At 38.1% G+C, this 25069-nt stretch overlaps 5 protein-coding genes and 1 non-coding gene across 6 annotated transcripts; 4 read left to right on the top strand and 2 right to left on the bottom strand.

Moving 5' to 3' along the window:
* Positions 1 to 577: 577 nt before the first annotated feature.
* Positions 578 to 3016, top strand: BRETT_002303 (uncharacterized protein; the record flags this gene model as incomplete). Its single annotated transcript, XM_041280836.1, has 1 exon — positions 578 to 3016. The coding sequence occupies one exon, from the start codon at positions 578 to 580 to the stop codon at positions 3014 to 3016; it is 2439 nt and encodes an 812-aa protein (XP_041138627.1).
* Positions 3017 to 3471: 455 nt separating this feature from the next.
* Positions 3472 to 4581, top strand: BRETT_002304 (uncharacterized protein; the record flags this gene model as incomplete). The annotated part of the gene is made up of 1 exon (XM_041280837.1): positions 3472 to 4581. The coding sequence occupies one exon, from the start codon at positions 3472 to 3474 to the stop codon at positions 4579 to 4581; it is 1110 nt and encodes a 369-aa protein (XP_041138628.1).
* Positions 4582 to 4648: 67 nt separating this feature from the next.
* On the bottom strand, positions 4649 to 6955 carry BRETT_002305 (uncharacterized protein; the record flags this gene model as incomplete). Its single annotated transcript, XM_041280838.1, has 1 exon — positions 4649 to 6955. One exon carries the CDS (start codon positions 6953 to 6955, stop codon positions 4649 to 4651), a length of 2307 nt encoding a protein of 768 aa, XP_041138629.1.
* A 1287-nt stretch (positions 6956 to 8242) lies between these two features.
* On the top strand, positions 8243 to 13174 carry BRETT_002306 (uncharacterized protein; the record flags this gene model as incomplete). The annotated part of the gene is made up of 1 exon (XM_041280839.1): positions 8243 to 13174. The coding sequence occupies one exon, from the start codon at positions 8243 to 8245 to the stop codon at positions 13172 to 13174; it is 4932 nt and encodes a 1643-aa protein (XP_041138630.1).
* Positions 13175 to 14637: 1463 nt separating this feature from the next.
* Positions 14638 to 14719, bottom strand: BRETT_002307. The gene has a single exon. It is a non-coding gene; the product is annotated as a tRNA-Ser (tRNA).
* An 8643-nt stretch (positions 14720 to 23362) lies between these two features.
* Positions 23363 to 23665, top strand: BRETT_002308 (uncharacterized protein; the record flags this gene model as incomplete). The annotated part of the gene is made up of 1 exon (XM_041280840.1): positions 23363 to 23665. One exon carries the CDS (start codon positions 23363 to 23365, stop codon positions 23663 to 23665), a length of 303 nt encoding a protein of 100 aa, XP_041138631.1.
* Between the last annotated feature and the right edge of the window lie 1404 nt (positions 23666 to 25069).

A 25069-nucleotide genomic window follows, 5' to 3' on the forward strand; every position in this document is an offset into this window, starting at 1 on the left:
TTCGCGTTCTGACGCGTCAGAATTTCATGTAAAAAAAAAATAAGAGCGTCATAGCTGGCACATATACCTAATTAAGCAACCGACTTGGCACCAACACTATAAAATAGAATACTTATGATACTCGGTATCACCTGTTAACACTGGCCAAATTTTTGCGGTCAGAAGCGCACGCTTTTATTTGTTTACATAAGGGGCATGCAGCAAATATATCCCAAAACAGTTTTAAAATTTTTTTAGAGAATTGTCTGCCCCTTTATTAGGCTTGTACTTATATTCCATCCTTTCTGCCTGTTTACACTATTGACTGGGTTTCATAAATACCTTTATAATAATTGCATAGATAGTTTTTCACATAGATCATATAATTAGTCAGAGGTGTCATTCTATCTGGTTTGTTAAGTCACTCTCTACACTGTTCTTTCATCTCGGTATCTCATGAATCAGCTTCTTTTACTATAGTCAATATTTTCGCATATCATCATATCGACTCTTTGTTTGTCTATATAAACTTGTGCTTATAATCAAGTTTTAATTTATTCAGAAGAGGACACCTGACTTATTTTTGTGCGACACAAATATGTCCTTTAACAGTTACTCACAGAAAGTAATTCTTAAAGTGCTTTATACTTTTGATGACCTCACCACATTTCTTGTGCGCTCACAAAAACCGATCGAGGCCAAACTTATTAAATTGCCAAACAAACCATGTCCTGCCGAAAATTTCTCGGAATCTATAATCGGATGTATCGACCTGCGAAAGTGCTTTGACTTGGTGTCATCGAGTTCTCCGGAATGGTTTGAAAAAGGTTCAGACTTTTCTGTCTATTCAAAAGATGTGGTAGAGCCAGGGCAACCTTTTGTTGCCTATGGGTTATGGTCAAAGTTAAAAGATAAAAAAGCGCCTGTTATTATTACAGGTCGTTTTTGCAAGAGTGTGGTGAACATATTCGCTTCCCAGGGTAATGTTGACGTTCTTGAGGTGCGACTTAAATTTAGCGAGCTTGAAAATGGAAGTACAAATGGAACGACAAGCGGTGGTCATCCAAAGAAGCGTTGCGGTGTCTCCAATAATCTGAAGCATTCATCATTGATGTCATCTAATTCGGATTATCCCAGTGAATTTAAAAAAAGAAAAACAATACGCAATAATAGAGCGGCAGCGATTAGGTCAACTCTGGATTTCGACAGGGCCCCTTTAGCCACACGGACGCAGTCTTTACCATTTATATCCGAGCATTCGTTAGCACATCGGATATTAATATCCGATATGCAAAATGATCAGGGTAAAGGTGCCGGAGAGGAACTTGATGCTCGAGGAGAACCGATTTCCAGTCGATTTTCAAGTTTTCAGAAGTTGATGAAGCCAAATTCTCCTCCGACACGGGCAAAAAGGACTAAGAGTTTTATGAGATCTGTTGTCAAAATTGGTGATGTAAGTACTTTAGGGAAACCACGAAAAAAGCGTCATCAGGTTGTCCAAAAATGTGTCAACTGTGCATCAACTACAAATCCACCTTACAAATTTCATCGTAATGGTATCTACGAGTTTGGCAATTCCGGCTTGCTATGTAGTTCGTGTCATAAACTCAAACAGAGTGATGATATTAAAGGACTCAGAAAGCGTGGCTCGCTGGGTGCAAAAGGGCTATTTGATGGTCCATATAACAAGTTCACAACAACGACTTCTGGCACTAGTGGCAAAAGCAAACCAGGCATATCGCATTCTGCATCCGAATTTAGGACCCGGCCCAAAGTAACGAAAAATGTTGAACCCGAAGTCAAATCTTCCCCTTTCTTGTATTCTTCCCCAACGGCAACTAGTCCACCCAACCCGCACAAGTCAAAATTTCATAGAATTAAAACAGAGGCATTAGATAGTTCAGTGAAGGACAGTCCGGACGACCTTCCTGGTTTGTCATCATATCAAACGCAACTTACAGACATCGACCCGGTCTATCATTCTGTACCGAAGAGCAGATTAAAGGCAGATATAATCATGCCATCCGATTCAACTAGTCATATTGAAATAGAAAATGATGTCTCAACCTGTAACTCGACTTCGGATGATGATGCACCAATAAATGCTACAAAACTGAACACTACATTAATTCCGCTCGAAGAGGATGATGATAAGGAAAACATGCCACCCAACCATGGAAAATTGACGCAAGCTACACCAAAAGCAAAACAAGCTATAACCTGTCCTGAAGGAGAAGCACAGCTTTCTCCGAGCCTTCAGCGAATACTTGACTCACTTTCGAATCAAAGTGGTGGTGTGTCTCCGACGAAAAAGGAGGCAAGCAATGAATGGGTGAATTCGTTTATTGACTTTTTTGATGAAGCTAAAAATGGTGAAATTGCAAAGTCCTTACAGATAAGTGGTAATGGTATCGATAACATAAGTGATTCAAACATAGGTGATGCAGAAGTACAAAGAGTACTTGGAAGCTCCCCAAATGGTGTGGATAGTTCGCCAGAAGGTGACAACACAAAATTTGAAAAGACTCCTAAAGATAGTGTTGATATTCTTCCAGCTGTGGATGCAAATGCTGACACGGTAAAAACGCAAGATGAACCAGATCTTGACAGTCCTGCGTCTATATTCAGTCAACTTTTAGAGGCTGCAAAGCAGCCCTCGAAATCCGTTTTGGCCGAGCAAGGGCAAGTTAATGGAGTAGTTAACTCTACTTTGTCAAGTCCTCCTCAAACGGCCAGAGTTTGTGGCAGTAATGCTGACAGTGATAGTATAGTATCTTGCGAAATTGGGGAGACAAGAAAAGCGGTTAGTCTAGATGAAGCATGCAATATCAGATCTGAACATCAAAAGGCTCCCGATGATGGTTCCCATCATGGCCTCGTTATGCCAAGTTCACCATATTTCGTTAATCAAATTGATACATCCTCTCGGTGTGACACTGACAGTTCGCGTATTGATAAATTCAGTTCCATGACAAACTTGCCGACGGTCTCGTCTCCGGTCACGGATCTATCGTCAACGATAAGCAGCATGAAATAGTATATGTTGCAATGAAGATAACATCTATACAATTTGCGTGCTTTCGGTTCATTTCACTTATAAATATGGGTTTAATTCAGTTTAATATTAATAGATTTAAATTTACTTAGGCTATTTCATTAAAAATTAAAGTATTGTAAAAATGTAGAAATCAGTTCTTACGTTTTTCATAGAAGGGCCATCCCCTATGGAGATGGCTATACTATCCTACAATATCACGTGCAAATATGTGACATGGAATGAGAGCAAGCAGCGCCGAGCAAAGCTTAATTTTTTTTTTTTTTTATCTGCGTAGATAGATCTTACAACCTTTAACGGCCAAATTCCAAACTACAATAGTTTAATTGACTACTGCAAAAGCACAAAAAGCGTTAAAAGGATAAAACCTAACTATCAATAAAATAGTTATACCACTCTTGTGACTTGTTTTTGGTTTTGCTTCACAGTCATAGCGAATGCTTTCGTTCAGAACTCCAGGATACAATGGATATTCTGTGAAGTACTCACCTTTCTATGATAATAAATTGGCTGTAGCCTCAGCCGCAAATTATGGACTAGTGGGGAATGGTAAGCTTTGGATTTTATCTATACAGAATGATGGGAGGATAATACCAGAAGCTTCGTTTGAGACACAGGATGGTCTTTTTGACGTGGCGTGGTCGGAACTTCATGAAAATCACATCTTAGCAAGTTCGGGAGATGGTAGTATTTCACTTTTCGATACAACACTTTCAAAGTTTCCAATTTCCAAGTTTCGAGAACATACGCGAGAAGTATTTTCAGTTTACTGGAATTTGGTTGATAAAACACTGTTTTGTTCGTCTTCTTGGGATGGGTCTGTTAAAGTCTGGAATCCATCGAGAAAGCAGTCATTGATGACTCTGTCATCAGCAAAGGATCTCACATCAAAAGCAGAATCATTGTCACCGGTTGGGAAAGTTCCACTTTCCAGTAGCAGGTCTACCCCATATAATCCAAATAATGATTGTGCATATCAAGCTGTATTTTCTCCGCATAATGCTTCTCTGATTTTATCGGTTAATTCTGCTTCGCATTGTCAATTATGGGATATTAGACAACCTAACCCATTGACAATGGATTTCATTTCTCATAATGGACTTGAAACGTTAGCGTGCGATTTTAACAAATATAGGCAGTCTGTGATTGCCACTGCTTCAGTAGATAAGTCTGTGAAAATATGGGATCTCCGAATGATACCAAATATTAAGCATCAATTCCTCCCACTCGGTAACAAGATTGGGCCTTCGCCGCTAAATAAGCTTGTTGGTCATGATTTTGCCGTTAGAAAAGTTATCTGGTCGCCACATTCATCGGATATTTTAATGTCATGTTCATATGATATGACGTGCAAAGTATGGAAAGATTATACAGATGATAGAGCCAAGTTTCTGAACTCTATGAAACTAAGACACGGCAAAGCACTAATAAATAGTTTTGAAGGACATCGGGAATTTGTAATGGGGTGTGATTGGTCACTTTGGGGTGCTGGCTTTGCCGCTTCTACTGGTTGGGATGAAATGGTTTATGTATGGAAGGCTGCTTGAGAGTTAGATAGTGATTATTTTATACATTCACAGTAAAAATAATCAACCCCATTGGTTTTGGAATCCATTAATGGCAGAAGTTCATAATATATTGTATGTTTTTTATCCAATTAAGTTTATCATCAGCAGATTTTGTCAAGAAAATAGCGTGATCTTCAACTTGTTTAACCAGTCTTCCATTTAAGTTTTTGAAATCAGAAAATCCCGGGCCCCAAGAATTCAGAACATTATTGTTATACCAAATAGTAAAAGATCTTTTGTTGTGGTCATCTGAGTTTTGGATGCCATAAAAATATACCTTTGGAACAGAGGTATCTTCTAAGTACTGCTTACTGATTCTCGCATTGTTTGAGTGGGAATATGAAGAATATTGGTCCCCCTCACAAACATAGCTGTGTGAAAGATATATGTCTAATATCTTTTTTGAATATGGTAACGGAGATTTGACATTACCAAAATGGATGGACGATTCGCAATCAAATAGAATTAAAGAAGCATAGGATAAAAGTAAAGTAACCTTTTTAAATGGGGAGGTTTTCTTGCCTTTATAGTAAATGGTATCAAGTTTAACTATGGGACTATCCACATTCTCTGGTATTGTTATCGGGCGTGTTTGTATTATCTTTGATTTTTCTTTCTCTTTGGTATATTCTTTTGACCTTTGTCTTATCAGTTCTCTTTGTATCCTCTCAATATCGTGTATTTTTTTTTGACGCCAATATCGGCAGGTTTGCTGAAGCCTATCGATCCATATGTCCCTTGTTTCTCTACATGATGCAGATAACATAACAGAAGTTCCATTCGTCATTCTTATCTCAAAGTCTGTATCTCTTAGAAGCAATAAGTTATTTCCATTCTCTGGAGGTATCCATACTATATTTTTAGTTTTCGCTAGCCTTGAGGAAATCAAATGCTTATGAAGTGGAGTGATATCTTTAATATCACAAACGTCTATGAAATAGAATGCATTTAAAAGTAAATTAGCTTTTCTTTCGGCTTCCTTATTCGCTATTTTGTCAAGGCGTTCAAATTCTGATACTGGTAAACCCGGATGAAGCCATTTTATATGATATTCATCAATCGGATAAGGACTAAACAGGAATGTCGAATCACGTGTTTCGACTTGTGTTCGAAATTCCGATAAAGAGAAAGATGGAGACTTCAATTTGAAGTTATCTTTGGAAAGAAGTGGGTCGGCATATTGGTATGGTTGAAAAAAAAGAAAACTTTGTATAGTATATACGTATTCTATTTTATAGTGACAACCTCTACGAGAATCCTTTGATCTAAGAAGAAACCCCTCTATAGAGTATGGTTGGCATCCTTGGAACTGGTTTTTGTTCAGCTCGCTTACTTCTGTTGGAAATTCACAAAGTATTAATAATTTGTTCCCCAAAAACTCATTTGACATGTCGAAAGCATTTAAGTTGGCTTCAGTCAAAATATAACCATTTATGTCAATTATTTTAAAGTATTTTAAAAATTCCTCCTCTTTTTTTAACAATCTTTGAATGAATGTGATAGTCTCTTGATTTAATCTGTCTTTTCTTAAAGAGCATAAATTTTTTATTCTTTTTTTCATTTCAGATAGAATATACCTCAGTTCCAGATTGTATTTGACCATATAACCATTTGGAACGTAATAGATCGTCATACAATTATTTTCGTACCCTGTACTTTTATTATGAGGATATTGCAGAGTAATAGATAGTTCAAGGGGTTTAATTAGCAATGTTATGGTCTTTTGTATAGCCTTATGTTGATTGATTATTTTTCTAAGTTGACATATCCAAGTAGTTGTCGTATTCAAAGTATCTGGAAGCAATGTAAATAGCAAACATGTATTTCCTTCCTGGATGTATTGTTTAATAAAAATAATTCTTTCTGCATCTGATAATTCGAGCTTAATATTCCGCTCGGAGATCTCTAATGAAAAAAGTGGCTTTTCGAAAGAATCCAGTAAAAAGGTATATTCACTTTGATTAATCAGCCTATCTAATTTTGGAGTGAGCTTATATATTTGGAGCACGGCAGATTCGTTAGAATGGAACAACTTCATAAGTACGAAACACTCTTGCCAACGTTGAAGAATTCGTTCCTGACCTTTGACATTCTCTTTAACCGTGATCATCAGTCGGTTTGCAATGATTGCATTTTGTCTTTCCTTTGCATTGTGTTTCTCCTTACGGCTCACCTTTGTGTAACTTTCCTGGTCTTTATTTGAATCATCTTTCCAAAACCTTGTACCGTTTTGTTTACAGTCTTCCGATTTTCCTAAGTACTTGTAATTATTTTCACAGTTTCTTTGTGAAATTTGTGCCTCCTTTAAAAGTATCCACTGGATTGGAAGTGGTCCAATGAATTCAGTACTCATGTTTCTGTGTATTTGTTGTACAGTGCAGTGACGAAGTTTGTAAGCTGTTAACGAATTGCTTGGTAGTTCGATTGGAATTAAATTTTTCATTTTATAACACATGCTAAGGCATGGAGCAACTATATTCTATTCATAAAGTACATATATACAAATATAATAAAAAAGAGTTAGGTGAAAAGTCATTCGATAAGGTGGTACTTTTATCAAAAAAAAGAAATACTTAAATATTACAAATTACAAATTACAAGGAAATCCTTTTTCCCCTGTTGTCTTCATTGTGTTATTTAGCCCCAAAAAATTAATAAAGGGTGCTCAGTAAGTAAAGCTGTTATTTGACGTATCTAAGGGACAATTCTGCCCAATAAATTAACCAAAAGTATGTTTTCTGTAAAAAAATTTCGAATTATTAATTTCGACAAATACCGAAGGTGTGGACATAGCGAGAACTGGTCCGGATGATCCAAATACCGGATTCATTTTATTAGTTCCTTTCATCCCGTATTTTTTTCTTCAACGGTCGATGTGTTCCTTATTCAAGAGCACTTGGAAACTCCGCGTGCGCCCCAAAAAAATTTTCAGGAGGCGTGTCAATGATAAACTGGATTACTGATATCGTGGGAGGAAAAATCGCGGTAATTCTATGCGGGCGGAAAGGCAATAGATCCACGGTTAAGCCGGAATTAAAAAATATGCTTATGTATAAATGCATTTGGGGATCCGAGATATGAAGCTTACATTTCATATATTTTTAAGATAAATCTTTAACGGCATGTCAGCCTTCGCATTTAATAATATATAAGCTAGGGATTCGCTGACTTTTTGTAACAAAAGGTACCTTAATCTTCTTTTTCTGATTTTTCTTATATCCGAAATTCTATAATGGATAGTCATATCCGAACTCAACACGTAAAATGTAATAAGCCTTTTTAAGAAAAAATGTAGTCGCGGCAGAAACCTAGCGAATATGCTTTTTTCTTACTTTGATCTCGTAAGTAGGCTCCGCAAACTATATACGTACACCCTTTCCACTTCGATCGGATATTTATTTTCTATATCCTTCAACGGAATAGGTTTCAGTCGTATCTCATTTGTTCATATCTTGGCATTTATTTTTGTTTCCGGTATTGGCATTTCTTGAGCATCACTATATTGACGTTTAAGAAAACTTCATTTCTTTTTTTTTCTATTCTTTGCGTCTCATTCGCCTGCTTGATGTATTCATCTAGAACAACATTTACACTTACATTTTAATTTGATTAAATATAACAGAAGTTGGTTTTTAAACTAATGCCTTCGGATCAAAAGCGTCACCCCTCTATTCTTCGGAGCCCATTTGACGATCAGTTCCGGTTCAACTCTTCAAGCCAACAAGCACATAATATTTCGCAAAGATTGTCTGCATCTTCATCTGTTTCAGCTGGTTCCCCATATTCATCTTCAGAGAGTAATGCTTCTTCGGATGAGCTAAATTATGGAACATTAAGCAGTTTGCCGGGGGAATCCGATTATAGTAGGGCTGGCAATAATATGAGCAGTTCATTCAGTATGCAATCAGAAGGTATTAATAAGCCCAACAGTTCACGCGATAAAAATGCATATAGACTTCAGGTCCCAAATTCCAGGGGCCGCTCTGTCAAGGGATCCATAAAGTTAAAGCAGGCGCATGTGGATTTTACAGAAAGGCAGGTAGGTGATTCGTCTGATTCTTTAAATAGTAATATCCATAATGGTTTCAGCAAAGATGAGGGACTGTCTGGAAAGAATAATCCAAAGAGGAGTAAAACAATTTTCAGGAGGGACAGATGGGGAACCCAAAGGTATAAAAGCGGACGCCCAAGAAGAAAAGGTACGTTACGTCGAGGGAAAACCGTACGGAAAGTAATGGATAGCATTCCTCATGCTAGGAAATTGTTTAGTCGAGCGGTTGAAGATGACTTTGAACCACCGGAATCATCCATAGATGAAAAGGATAGGTCCATGGAGAGGCGTCAGGTGTATTGGAATTTGCCATTGCCATCTGACAAACTAGACGAGGATGGAAATCCCCCATTTTATCCCAGAAATAAAATCAGGACGACGAAGTATACTCCTTTGTCATTTCTTCCTAAGAACCTTTATTATCAATTCAAGAATGTTGCAAACATTTATTTTTTAACGATGATTGTTTTGGGCTTTTTCAATATCTTTGGTGTCCCAAATCCTGCTCTTTCGGCTGTTCCGTTAATTGTTATTGTTATTATTACTGCGTTCAAGGATGCACTAGAAGACTCTAGAAGGACGGCCTCAGACATGAAAATCAACAATATGATTACGCACGTTGCAAAGGGAATAAATAATCCAAACTTTAACGGTGAAAATGTCAGTCTCTGGAGAAAGTTCAAGAAATTAAATACAAGAATAATGATACGCTTACTGCATAAGATTAAACGTCAGCCCGAAATAAATCCTTTGGCATATGACAGTGGTCCAAGAAAATCATTAGACAGTTTTGACTATAGGCAAAGTCTTGATCTAAGTGCAACCGATATGTCTGCTATTGCTGTTGATCCATTCGGCGATTCCCAAACATGTGATCCTCAGGAATCACATATGGCGGCTGATCCGGAAATTAGGCCTTTTGCTGCGAATAAAGATGTTCATTCAGATGACCACCCAATATTTCGTAGAGAGTATTGGAAGAATGTTCATGTTGGTGATGTTTTGAAAATTAAAAACAATGATCAAATTCCAGTTGATGTTCTTATACTTTCCACTTCAGATTCTGATGGTGGTTGCTACGTGGAAACCAAGAATCTCGATGGAGAAACTAACCTAAAAGTCAAGCAGGCACTGAAATGTTCTTCGACGTACATAAGGAATGTAAGGGATTTGACTCGTTGCAAGTTTTGGCTGGAGAGCGAAGGACCAAAAGCAAATTTGTATAATTATGAAGGTAACCTGAAGTATTATGTTCATGGTGATGAGAATGGTGAAGTTGCTAACGAACCGGTTACAATCAACAATTTGTTATTGAGAGGATGCTCTTTGCGTAATACTAAATGGGTTGTGGGAATTGTTGTGTTTACCGGCTCAGATACAAAAATTATGCTAAATGCTGGAATTACTCCTACGAAGAGATCCAGAATTTCGAAGGAACTTAATTGGCAAGTTGTTGTTAATTTCACGCTTCTTTTTGTCATTTGTTTTGTCTCTGGTGTATTAAATGGCCTTTACTATCGAAAAACTGGAAACTCTCGAGAGTACTTCGAATATGGATCAATCGCGGGATCACCCACTACCAGTGGTATTGTTGGCTTTTTTGTGGCTGTCATTTTATATCAGTCACTTGTTCCAATTTCTCTTTACATTTCCATTGAAATTGTTAAAACAGCACAGGCGTACTTCATATATTCGGATGTTAAAATGTACAACAAGAGGCTTGATTATCCTTGTGTACCAAAATCCTGGAATATGTCTGATGATTTAGGTCAAATTGAATACATATTTTCTGATAAGACCGGTACTTTAACCCAGAATGTGATGGAGTTTAAGAAATGTTCGGTTAATGGAACGGTGTATGGACGAGCGTACACAGAAGCATATGCCGATATTCGAAGGAGACAAGGTGTTGACGTTGAGCAAGAAGCAGCTCGTGAAAAAAAAGACATTGCAGAAGATAAATCGAAGATGATTGGTATATTGTCGTCTTTGAATAAAAATGATGTTGACAAGAATGATATTGATAGGAATCTTACATTTGTTTCCAGGAAATTTGCCGAGGACCTTAATGGCAATAGTGGAGAACATCAAAAGACAGCTGCTGAGAATTTCTGTTTGGCCTTAGCTTTGTGTCATAGTGTTCTCATTGAACGTTCGGAAAAGCCGCCATATAACGATGAGTTCCGTGCACAAAGTCCTGATGAGGCTGCCTTGGTTGCAACGGTCCGTGATTTAGGTTTTGCGTTTGTTGGGAGAACAAAAAGTGGAATAATTTTGGATGTTCAAGGGGTTCGTCAAGAATATAGAATACTCAATATATTGGAATTCAATTCCAATAGAAAGAGGATGAGTGTTATTATCAAAGTTCAAGGAAAGGGTCCCGACGATCCTCCGAAGGCTCTGTTGATTTGTAAAGGTGCGGACTCTGTGATATTCTCCAGGTTGCATCCGAATAACTCGGCGGATCTCTTAGAGAAAACCGCTATCCATTTGGAGCAATTTGCTTCAGAGGGACTTCGTACACTATGTGTCGCAAAAAGAGAACTTACTTGGAAGGAATATGAAGTGTGGAATCAGAAGCATGATCTTGCTGCTTCATCGTTGGAGGATCGTGATGATAAAATGGAAAAAGTGGCATCCGAAATCGAAAGACAGCTTACATTATTGGGTGGTACCGCTATTGAGGATCGTCTACAGGACGGTGTTCCAGAATCCATCCAGCTTCTTGCTAAGGCAGGTATAAAGCTTTGGGTTCTTACAGGGGATAAGGTGGAAACGGCTATTAATATTGGTTTTTCTTGCAATTTGTTGCAAAACAGTATGGAACTGTTGGTTATTAAAACTAACGGAGATGATATCAAAAAATTGCTTGATCCTGATGAATGGAACCGTATAAAAAATGATAAATCATTGATTGTTTCTTCTATTATTAAGAAATACTTAAAAGAAAATTTTGGCATGCAAGGAACTGCAATTGAACTTGAGGCTCGAAAGAAAATACACAGACCACCTAGTGGTAACAATGCCATAGTGATAGATGGCGATGCTTTGAAGATGGCACTTGCAGATGAAAATGAAATTAAATTTTTGCTTCTTTGTATGCAGTGCAATGCCGTTCTCTGCTGTAGGGTTTCGCCTGCTCAAAAAGCTGGTGTTGTCAAATTGGTGAAGGAAAAGCTTGATGTTATGACCCTCGCCATTGGTGATGGTTCTAATGATGTTGCAATGATTCAAGCAGCAAATGTTGGCGTTGGAATCATGGGTGAAGAAGGAGCGCAGGCTGCAATGTCGTCGGATTATGCTATTGGCCAATTTAGGTATCTTTCCAGATTAATCCTTGTTCATGGTAGGTGGTCGTACAAACGACTTGCGGAAATGATTCCAAGTTTTTTTTATAAGAACGTCGTGTTTACGCTTGCTTTATTCTGGTACGGAATTTATGATAATTTTGATGGTACCTATTTGTTTGAATACACTTATTTGATGTTCTACAATTTGGCATTCACCTCTTTACCTGTTATATTTTTAGGTATATTCGACCAGGATGTTGATGATAGAATATCCATGATTGTTCCTCAGCTTTACAGATCCGGAATTCTTCGTCAAGATTGGAACATCAGAAAATTTGTTTGGTACATGATAGATGGAATTTATCAATCAGTCATATGCTACTTTTTACCCTTCCTCCTTTACTACAAAGCCACTTTTTTGTCCTTTAATGGTCTCACTCTGGATCATCGTTATCTCATGGGTGCACTGGTTTCTTCTATATCCATTATATCTTGTGATACATATGTTTTGGCTCATCAGAAGCGATGGGATTGGTTGTCGGTTCTAATCACATCTCTTTCGATCATCATTGTTTTTGCTTGGACAGGTATTTGGTCTTCCTCTTACAAGAGCGATGCATTTTACAAATCTGCAGACGAGTTATATTCATCTTTAGCTTTTTGGGCATGTCTATGGGTAGGATTTTGGATTTGTGTTGCTCCACGATTTAGCTATGACTTTGTCGCTACAATTTTCAGACCCAAGGATATAGATATAATCAGGGAGAAAAGTCTTCTGGGAGAATACGATAAATACCCTCCGGGATATGATCCAACGGACCCTGAAAGACCTGCCATCTTGAAAGATGGAGGCAGTGATCTCGAAAAGCAAAGTCTCTCCGAATCAGACGAGTATGATGCGCAGATTTCACATCCATTACCAGTTGAAGAAAATGCCCACAGATCTGTCTTCAGTCGTCTGCTTAATAAAAAGCCCGCCAGGGCTGATATAGGAAATGGTTCGCATGATAGTCTTGAAACTGAGGAGATTGAATTGGACTTTAGCCCTACAGCCAATGCTCCATCTAAATCTAAAAGGCTTCAGTCCTTAGATAGGACACGTTCCTCAATGGAGTACTCCAGAACAGGTGAGGGTGATGGAAGGGAAACTAGTCTAGATCGGGTCAGAACAAGTTTAGATCTCCCAGGTGTAGAGACAGCGAATTCATTAATGGAAAGGTTATCCAAGTGAGCAGTTGCTTTTGTGAATAGCAAGTATTGCTTTGTTCATCATCATATGGATTCATGTTTCTTTCCCACCTTATTATCTTTGTATATTATAAATATTTAGTATACAGTATTTGGTTAAATATGTAACTTTACCGTTTCTTCTTCATATTTTGTGGTATCAATCTTAATCTCATATTGGGTAAAAAGCCCTTGTCATATATATTGTCTAAGTCCCTCCAACCATTTACCTTCGTAACTTTATCGTTTTGGACAATTCCTATCGGAGAGCCATCATTAAGTTTGATAAATTGAAGGGGGTCGTTCTTTTTATCAAAACTTGTCGGCACGATATAAGCAAATTTGTCGTGTCCTATATCGATTTTGTACAGTAGATCGCTTTGGATTAAACTTCTGATATAGTCCCATTTCACAGTTTCATTTGTTGTCTCACCCAAGTAGTTCAACCATATGTGCTCTAAAAGAAATGCCGATACAACCGGGAGAAGAAAAATGCAGAGTAATAGCAAAGTCCCTGAAACTTTGTTATCAAGGGTTGTCTTCGTAATTATAAACCAATATTTTGACACAAATGAACCCTTTCTATATAACAGTGGTATTTCATTCTTCCCAGAAAATGCTCTGAGTTCTTCCGCACATGCATATCCCCCGTAAATCATGATCCAGCATGTGGATAACAAGAATATAAAAAAATGAATGTAATTATAATAACCAATATCATTATTAAGCCAAATGCAATGATGATCAAACAGTAGTACACATCTATTACAAATTGAACAATGCTTGCTTCTTGCTGGTTTGACCTGATGGCAAGTTGAACATATTCTAGCAGTCGGATAAATAAGGTTATCATATGGAAATGTGGTCCAAATCTTATTCACATTAATTTCATCTGCAGCTGGAACAACACCAGGATCCAAATATAAGCAATAAGAAAATGACACAACATTTAACATAAGTGATGGAATTATAATTGAATATAGTTTAGAACTATCACACTGATTTAATTTGATCAATTGAATGTACGTGTGATTGAAGAATTGCCAAACACATCCTGTCATTACTGAAATATAAAAGAAAGGAACAATCCATCCACCAATCCAAGACACCTTGGAGCATGTGTTTAAGATTCTACCTTTAAAAATATTGTCATCAATTTGTGTCAAACCTTGTATGAGTATGTGATGGTAGCATTTATTCACTAGAAAGTGTCTTGCCGTAAAAATAATTGTGTCATCATAGAAAGGAAGGTCACCAAATAGTACAATGAAAAGTATAAAAGCAAATAATAGTACTAATGCTAAAGTAATGTAGAACATTGCTCCAAAAAGAACTGGTCGTTACTTTAATTGTCCATAAACTACAGCAACATTCATGATGACGGATTCGAGAGTATATGTATGTCTAACGTAAGAGAGAGCTCATTTCGAAATTGAAAGACAAAAATAAAATTAAAAAAAGATAAGCCGACAACTGCAGGATTCGAACCTGCGCGGGCAGAGCCCAAAAGATTTCTAATCTTTCTCCTTAACCACTCGGACAAATTGTCACCAACAAAATTGTTGGCGGTCTGCTCTAGTTTGAATCTAAATTATTTTAGATTATGTAAGCACAAAGTTATTTGTGTGTTTATTTTGAAGTGTTGAATCAAACTTTCGGAGTTAAGAGAGACCTGATAAGTTACTCCCGGGCTTTATCTATCAAACTCCTTTTTTAATAGTGTCGGAGTTAAGAGAGACCTTATGAGTTACTCCCGGGCTTTAGCTATCAAACTCCTTCTTTAATAGAACTAATAAGAACCTAGCAGTCGGGGAGATTCAGACAATTGTAAGGTCGGTTACCTAAGTGGGTGGATATAAATGTACCAAGTGGTCTGTGTGATAATGTTAATGCCTTTAACATTCTAACAATTGTGTATGTATCACCATAGAAGAAAATGAATTTACTTCCTTTACTCTGTTACCATCAAAGTGGAGTCGAACTAGTTGTATTGCAAAATAGGCTATCGGGTCTCGTCCCTTCGTAGAAGAAACAAGTTATATAAAAAGAGGTAAAGTAAAGTAAAAATAAAAAGGAAAATAAAGTGAGGTAATCATACATAAAAAAAAAAGATTTAATTCTCAGAAACAGAATTATGATCGCGCATAATTATTTTTTCTGCTGATTCCCTAACATACACAGTTAGTGCATTTTATCCAGGATTGTCTCTATTAGATATTATTCTAAATCTTCGTTATTTTAGAATAAGTTCAGATCTCAAAACAAATAAATCTAATGACATATAATAATAGATTACCTAATACTAGGTAATATTCTCATATGTCCGACAAATAGAACTAATGTCGGAACCTATGAGTTATAATAATGTTTCATATGTTAATAACGCATAAAGGTTCAACTGGTATTTGATTTATAATATGTGAATCAAATTAATGTTCAGACAGATAGAAGAAATAATTCGCGGGGAAATTTTTCCTGTGAAATAAATTTCTCCCTAATCTACTTTCGGCTGAGAATGACCTATTCCACTTCTGCGGAAAAATATCTCTTATATGTATGTACTACTTTTTCCTTATATACTATGTGTCTCTTAGAAGGGACGACGACTTTATTGTGTAATTTGCAATACATATTCATATAAGGAAATCCATCTTGAAGTGAACCTTCAGCTGAAACCAAGAGTAACCTTCGGGTTCTCGCTGGATTACAAACGTGTTCGTAAGGACCCTATTTTGTTATGGGGGTCATTCTATGCAACAGAAGTCTTTTCTATATCCGAACTATATGGCCAATCCCGTTCATAACCTTGGGCATCTGCGCGCTCGGTAGTGCTACGGCACAGAGATATGTGAGCAATTAAGTAGATACAAATGTCACACGGGATTTATATACTCTGACATGGCGTCACAGACAGGATACTCAGTTTTGCATAAGAATTGTGGTTCGCGACACTATTAGTTTTTCAAATACTCTTTCATTTCGGATCGGCGAGAATTAACCCTTTCCAGGGAATTTTCACTAACAAATTTTTCATACGGTTTTATTGCACCGTGTGGGAAAATTTCTCATTGGTCAATTTAGGTCGACAGAGGATTTTTCTTAGTTGCATAATACTTTTGTGCTACCTAGGATTAAGATCTAGCCTAATACCTCTAAAATTCACAGATTTACAATTGCAAAATCTTCTCAACTACTTGCAAATATTATCAGGCACTACTGTTCAATTTACCAACATGTACTCAGCTTCCAATTCAACCGAATCTTCTCAATCATCAGAACTTCTTCGTAGCCTTGTTAGGGCTATAACCAATACTAATGAAACTTTGAAGTTGATTCATCAGGATCTCGCTGTTAAGCGTCTTGACCCTGAGAAAATCAGAAAGACGGTTAAGGAAAGTGTTGTCCCTGCTATTCATTTTTTGCGGGACGAAGATGGACAATGTAGTCCTATGGTGTTCATTCGCTACTTAAGTGAGCTTAGAAGTGCTCTAAAGGACTATGGTTATGAGCAGGTCTGTGCTAACTTTGCAGAACAGAAATATGACTCCGTCTCTGACGAAGAGGAGTTATTCACGAACGAGACTTTGAAACAAACAAACGATGGCTCTGTTTATGTTATGTTGAGAGATTACTATAGGAAATCTCACGGCAAGTATCCATCCGCAGCAAAGATGTTGAATCTTTTACGTGATCGACACTCGACTATTAAGCATAGCAAGCAGTCTTATCTTAAGGCTCTTGCAAAACTTCGGTATGAAGATTATACCAAACCCTTTTTGGACTACTTTAATCTAATCGATGACTTTATTAATGCTATTAAGAGCGACGGTTACAAAGTCGATGATGATGATATCCTAGAGGCATTGAAACCAGGTGTTGTTAAGTTGTGCGAGAACGATCGAAACGAACTCAATCAAGTTACTACACTAACTGAATTTAAGGAGTGGATCATTAAGGAGGTCAAGATCCAACGTGTCCCTAACAGGGAGGAGGTTCAGATCCCAAAATACTTATTGAAGGGTCTTTACCATTCTCAGACCGACTCTAGCGGCACACACAACAAACAAAAGCAATATTCTTCGAAGCACGGTCAATCTAAAGGGCAGAGTCAATCGAAGAAGGACTCACCCGAGAAGAAAAATGTTCACAACTTCAACTTGAATAATCACAACGTCATATCTGATCTTGAATTATTGGGAGGTGTTCCGATGTCAGGTAAGAACTTACCGAGTTTCGTCTAATCTTATACTTATTGATGGAGGAGCGGGAATTAGTCTTACCGGGCACAAGGAATGGTTACATGATTTTGTACCACTTACAGAATCCGACAATATTCAATCAATAGCCTACGATCATTCAACGAAAAATCTAGAGGGTCTAGGCAGGTTGATCTTTAATTATACTGGAAATTTACTCTCAGTTGATGCTTATTATTACGAGGGTGCCCCAACTATTCTTTCAGAAGACGATATAAACAAATGTCCAGAGTGCAGTACTCAAATCTATCATCATGACTTCGGAACTACTTCTCAAAGTTATTCGAAGGTTCTAAATGTTGGTGAAGAGTGCATACAGCTTATTCAAATCGACAAGCTATGGTATATTCCTGGCGACTACAACCAATTCATTGTTGGCGGTGGTCAAATGGCAATCAATAATTTACATTTAAAACTAGGACATGCCAATACAAAGCTGATTCGAGACTCTATCTCTCACGGAACGATCTCTGTTTCCAAGGAGGAGAAAAATGAGCTAAAGCACACAGCGGATCATGGTTGCGCAAGATGCTTACGGGCAAAAGCGAGACGTGCTGATGCAGTCGAATATTCTCGTGATTATTATTTGCGCCCAGTACCGTTTGATATGGTTTATACAGATGTTTGTGTTGTCAATCTGCACGCTAAGAAAGGCGACCAAGGTTACTTTGTTACTTTCAAGGACCAGTTTACGAAGTTSACTACAATTTACTTCCTGGCTCATAAGAATGATGTTACCGCGGCGGTCGCCAAATACTTGGATTGGGTGGAAAATCAGTTCAGCGAACAAGGGTACAGAGTGCACAAACTCTATTCTGATAAGGGCACTGAATACCTGAACGCTGCAATGAAGACACTTCTTGAGCGAAAAGGTGTGGAACATCATACGACCTCAGGATACATGTCGGCATCCAACGGTGTTGCAGAACGGTTGAATTTGACAATAATGAATGACACTCGTGCTATGTTACAGGCTGGAAAAGTTCCTAACGCATTTTGGAAAGAGGCAGCGTCATATTCTATCTTTATACGCAACCACCTCTACCAGAAGAGCATTGACACTAGTCCAGTAATGGCACTGGGAGTGAAGACTCCATTGAAGGCAAAGGATATACATGTTTTTGGCGAATATTGCGTTGTTACTCAACCTCCGGATTACTTACCCAAGCTTCACACTAGAGGTAATGAAGGAATATATTTAGGATTTGATCCAAACACTTTTGGCTCTCATGTCTTTGTTCCAAACACTCCGGGAGATTTGCGATTTGGCAGTCATGTTTATTCAAGGAGCGTGAGTTTTCTCAAGACGCCCATGTTGTATGTGGATTACTGCTTGAATCATCGAACTTTGAATGATGACCCTCTTATGGAACTTTATGATCCGCGTTTTCAAATATTTGCCGATCTAGAGTCAGAGGAAGCACCATTAAGTTGCGACGAAGCAGCATTGCTTGCTGACGATCAGGTTGAAAATGATTTAACATTGTCACCCGCTGTCGAAAGGACGTCGCGTATCGATTCAAGTATCGACACGAGACCTGCTACCCCTGAAGATGAGTTGATAGACACTCGCCCTAAAGAAAATATTTCGAAGGCTGGAGCGCTCACTACGTCTTCCCTTGCTAAAGAGGAAATAGAAGCAGAACCTCCTAAGGTTACAGACGATACCATTGTCATTGATACCTCACCTGGAGATACTCAGTCTTTCCACGAGTCGACGGATCATCCTGGAAATTTAAGTACGGATGAGTCTGACAACGACCCGGACTGGACCCCTGACAACGTCAGTATGCAAGACTCTTCTTCCGAGCCTGAGGATTACTCAGATGACGACTCACGTGAGCTGTCTGATGATGAACCTCAGACTAACCAGGCCCCAGACGAAAGAAAGGATGTAGAAGGTACTTCTCTTTTCGACCTGGATCCAGGAGATCATTCGACTTCCGGAATACACTACAAGAAACTTCCACCCGAGGTAAGGGTCGAGGCGAAGAATCCCGGAAAGTCGCTCGTTAGCCAAAATGCTGGTAGGGCTAAGCATCCAAAGCGTTCTCGGAAAAGACGCGAGGGTGCACAGAGCGACAAGTTGAATAAATCAAATGGTCGCTCTACTAAAGGTGGTAAACTACTACCAATGGTAGAGCAAATTTTAAACCAACTGTTGTTTCCACTGCAAAGGAGTCAGGGGACTCTTTGCAAACTTTAAATCCATCGGATAGCTTCGGTAAGCATGTGAAAGTTGGAGTTTCTGATACATGCAAGTTAGATGCAYGGACTGAAGACAATCAGAAGCCGAAGGGTRCAGATCCTGTTAAGGCAGGGATCGAACAACGAAAGCATACGGAGCATTCAGTCGCACGCACTATAACATCAGACGACAAGAGCGCTGGCAGTCAGCTGATGCCAAACTCTTCAATCAAGCAAGCCAAACACGGAGATAAATCACCTCAAGATTACCCACATCCTCCAAGACTCGATTCCGGAAAAACGAGCAGTGAGACGTCTTCTTCCGTGGCTGGTAAAAAGTCTGAAGTTACATCTTCTAAAGGGAATAGCTTACCATCGTGGCAAGGTCGTAATATGCGTTCATTGAATCGACCATTAACTAGAAAACGTCAATTTCATGATGATGGCGATCTGGACCGATATGACAGCACGGTGCCACCGATCGGCACAGGTAGATCTAGGCTGAAAGCAAAAGGCCGCTGGCGTTATGCGGTTAAACACAAGAAGCTCAAGGTCACCCAAGTGTTGCTAAGTGATGTTCACCTGGCAGTTACACCAAGTAGCTACAAGAAGGCGATAAGCAGTAATGATGGAGCTGCAAAGTGGAAAGCAGCAATTGCTGATGAGTTTAACTCTCATCGGAAACATTGCACCTGGGATCCCAAACCTATTATTACAGATGATCCTAGAATTTTGAGCCGGACGGTCTCCACAGGTTGGGTCTTCAACATCAAGTCAGATGGTCGGTTCAAAGCGAGACTCGTTGCTCACGGCGACCACCAGAAGGAGTCAACATACACCTTGACTTTTTCCCCGACACTTCGACCTGAGATCATGAGGAGCATTCTTGCTCTTATTGCTACACAACACTGGTTCATGGCACAGTTTGATGTTAAAACGGCTTATCTTAATAGTCCAATTGATACCGAATTGTACATCTATCAGCCACAGGGCTATCATAGTTCTGTCAAACCTTCCGATGTATCAACCGGTAAGAGGGTGGTGTACAGGCTTAACAAAGCCTTATATGGTCTCAAGCAATCTGGAAAATTATGGCACGAGACAATCAAGGCATATTTGGCTAAGATTGGATTTGAATATTCGAGCCCATTTCCTTCCACATACATTCATAAAGATGTCAAGGGAAAAACAGATTGCGTGGTTGGTCTATTTGTGGATGATATTATTATAGGTGCATCGACCAAATCTATTCTTGAGAAGGTCACTAAGCACTTACAGAAAGCTTATGAATTAAAGATCATCGAACAAGATCCAAAGACATATGTTCAAAGATTTTTAGGTATAGATCTTAAGGTGGAGAGACTTAAAAATGGTCGTGTTGGAAGAATTAGTTTATGTCAGTCCTCTTACATTGAAGAGTTTGTTGAGAAACTGAAGATTGAGATGACACGAAAATGCGCTACACCGTTGAGTCCTAACTTTTATTTTGATATGGATCAACACCCGTTGAAATTAACTCAAGAGGAATTGGATAAAAGAGTTACGGATTATAGACGCAAGATTGGTTGTTTACTTTATGTCTCTACTATGACTCGACCAGACATTGCTTATGCAGTTGATTATTTAGCAAGATTCTCTACTTATCCACATGATTTAGTAAGAGAACAGGTGATTCACACAATTCGATATCTCTATTTTTCGAGATTCAGGACAATTGTTTATCAGAACACTGACGCCGATAAGCTTAATCATCTAATTTGCTATTCGGATAGTGACTATGCGCAAGATCCAATTACTCGTCAATCGATGAATGGTTATTTTATCATGTTTGCTAATGCGCCAGTTCATTGGAGAAGTCACTACACTCCACTGGTGTCCAAGTCTTCTACCGAAGCTGAATTACAATCCATCAATTTCTTAACTGATGAGTTAGAATGGTTCCATCCTTTGATGAAATTTATTTCTGCTTATCAAGGAAAGGTTCATTGTCCTGAGTTACTAGTCGACAACAAGTCTGCCATAGATACAATAGTCTTCGGTAATTTTTCGCCGAAGGCAAAGCCATATGCAGTCAGGCTTAAATGTCTTGAAGAGAGATTTAATCGAAAGAAGTTTGTCATCAGGCATGTTGGCACAGAAAACCAATTAGCTGATTTGCTTACTAAACCATTAACTATCAAGGTCATGGATAAACTAAGGCACATGCTTATTCAGATGTTACAAATCAAGGGAGCGTGTCGGAACCTATGAGTTATAATAATGTTTCATATGTTAATAACGCATAAAGGTTCAACTGGTATTTGATTTATAATATGTGAATCAAATTAATGTTCAGACAGATAGAAGAAATAATTCGCGGAGAAATTTTTCCTGTGAAATAAATTTCTCCCTAATCTACTTTCGGCTGAGAATGACCTATTCCACTTCTGCGGAAAAATATCTCTTATATGTATGTACTACTTTTTCCTTATATACTATGTGTCTCTTAGAAGGGACGACGACTTTATTGTGTAATTTGCAATACATATTCATATAAGGAAATCCATCTTGAAGTGAACCTTCAGCTGAAACCAAGAGTAACCTTCGGGTTCTCGCTGGATTACAAACGTGTTCGTAAGGACCCTATTTTGTTATGGGGGTCATTCTATGCAACAGAAGTCTTTTCTATATCCGAACTATATGGCCAATCCCGTTCATAACCTTGGGCATCTGCGCGCTCGGTAGTGCTACGGCACAGAGATATGTGAGCAATTAAGTAGATACAAATGTCACACGGGATTTATGTCGGACATATGAAGAATATTACCTAGTATTAGGTAATCTATTATTATATGTCATTAGATTTATTTGTTTTGAGATCTGAACTTATTCTAAAATAACGAAGATTTAGAATAATATCTAATAGAGACAATCCTGGATAAAATGCACTAACTGTGTATGTTAGGGAATCAGCAGAAAAATAATTATGCGCGATCATAATTCTGTTTCTGAGAATTAAATCTTTTTTTTTATGTATGATTACCTCACTTTATTTTCCTTTTTATTTTTACTTTACTTTACCTCTTTTTATATAACTTGTTTCTTCTACGAAGGGACGAGACCCGATAGCCTATTTTGCAATACAACTAGTTCGACTCCACTTTGATGGTAACAGAGTAAAGGAAGTAAATTCATTTTCTTCTATGGTGATACATACACAATTGTTAGAATGTTAAAGGCATTAACATTATCACACAGACCACTTGGTACATTTATATCCACCCACTTAGGTAACCGACCTTACAATTGTCTGAATCTCCCCGACTGCTAGGTTCTTATTAGTTCTATTAAAGAAGGAGTTTGATAGCTAAAGCCCGGGAGTAACTCATAAGGTCTCTCTTAACTCCGACATGGCGTCACAGACAGGATAACCAATTTGTGTGATTTTTGTGAAGAGGCAGATGTGTATGCCATCTTTTTTCTTTTGAATTTAGTTGAGAATTCTACGAGAAGGAATTTTTTATTATGTCTACTGAATTTCTCTCAAGAAAAATTCTCGCTTGATGAAAATATTTTCAGGTTATGACTCCTGGGAAAATTTTCTAAGATCCGTTATGAGTGTTAACAGATTGGGAATTTATGTGAATTGCTGACCATATCGATTACATAATCTCATTCATATTATCTTTATCAGCTAGTTTTTAACCAAAGCTTCAGATATATTATCAGCTTAATAGATATACTTTCTACTACTTCATTAATTTTTCAATATGACTTCAAAATTTGCTGAAAACGAAAGGAAACTTACCGAGACCAGAATGTCTCAGATGGAGCGGAAGATCGAAAAGACGATGAAGATGTTAGCAGATCTCGATGTTTCTGGAGACGATACTAAAGAAGCGAATAGAAAATTGGTCAAGGACCAAATTGCCCCACAGATCCCGATGTTAAAAGATGGAGCTGCTAGGAGCAACGGTATTTTGTTCATTGAATATTACAATGCCTTAACTAGCGTTTTGGAAGCTCATGACTGTGGTCAGGTGAAGGTGCTTTTTGAAGCGAAACAAGTCTGATTCTTGCAAAGGATCAACTGAAGCCATTGCCAACGAGGCGATTCGAAGCACGATTGACAGTGCTGTTTATGCGAGGTTGAGAAGACACCATTTGAGAAATGAAGGGTGAATACCCTACTGCAGTTGGTCTTCTCCACATGTTGCGTGATCGCTATTGGGGATTGAAATATACATCTGAATCATTTATGAACGTTTTGGACGATGTCAAGTATGATGATTATAGGAAACCGGTTATTGATTATTTCGATATCATTGACAATATCACTACAGCTATGAAATGGTGTGGTTGTTATCACGGGGATACGGATATTTTGGCCCATCTTAGACCCGGTGTCACTGAATCGATTTAAAGGAAATTGTTCAGAATTTGATGAAATAAACGACTTAGTTGAATTTAAGAAATGGATCGAAAGAAAAGTCAAGTCTAAACGTAATGCTGCGATTGTTTCGAAGTCGCTTTCCAAGTCAATCTTTGTGACTTCCAACAAGCAAGGTTATTCCAGCATTTCGAAAAACAAGAAAAGACAAGAGCCGCCGAATAATAACCGTTCGCATGGATCTGATCATCAGAAGAAGGATCAATCTAACAAAGGCAAGAAGAATGAGAGGAAGGAGAATATGAATAATGTCAAATTGAGCGATGAATCTAATAATATCTCCGAGTTACAAGTCCTAGGCAGCGTGCCAATGGATAGTTTGAATACTCCGAGGCATTCGAGATTTTATCTTAATTGATAATGGCGCTGCCATTAGTCTCACAGGTCATAGGGAATGGCTACATGATTACATGCCTTTCCGCAAGGACGATAAAGTTTTCTCTGTTGGTTATGACGATAGTCAAAAGAAATTGGAAGGTTCCGGTAGGATAATCTTTAATTACATGGGAAATGTTCTTACACTCTACCTACACTATTATGAGGGTGCTCCTACTATCTTTTCAGAAGACGATATCAACCGTTGCCCTGAATGCCGAATTCAGACCTACTTTCACGATTTTGGTACCAAATCTCAGACTTATTCAAAGGTTCTCAATGTTGGAGATGAATGTATTCAGTTAGTTCAAGTTAACAAGCTATGGTATATACCAGGTGATTTTAATCAGTTTATGATTGGTGGAGGACAATTGCATATAAACAACTTACATCTTAAATTGGCTCATGCTAACCTTAGGCTAATCCAAAAAAGTCTATTAATCATGGGACGATTACTGCTTCGAAGAAGGAAATAAAGGAACTTGATGAATTGCTCAGCAAAGGTTGTGTTGATTGTATGGAAGCGAAGGCGAGACGAGCAAATGCTATAGAGGGTTCAAGAGACTATTACTTGCGTCCTATTCCTTTTGATGTTGTTTATTCCGATGTTTGCATTGTCAAGACGCACACGAGTGTTGGCGAAATGGGTTGC

Source organism: Brettanomyces bruxellensis, chromosome 9 (genome assembly GCF_011074885.1).
Source record: "Brettanomyces bruxellensis chromosome 9, complete sequence".
Taxonomy (NCBI): domain Eukaryota; kingdom Fungi; phylum Ascomycota; class Pichiomycetes; order Pichiales; family Pichiaceae; genus Brettanomyces; species Brettanomyces bruxellensis.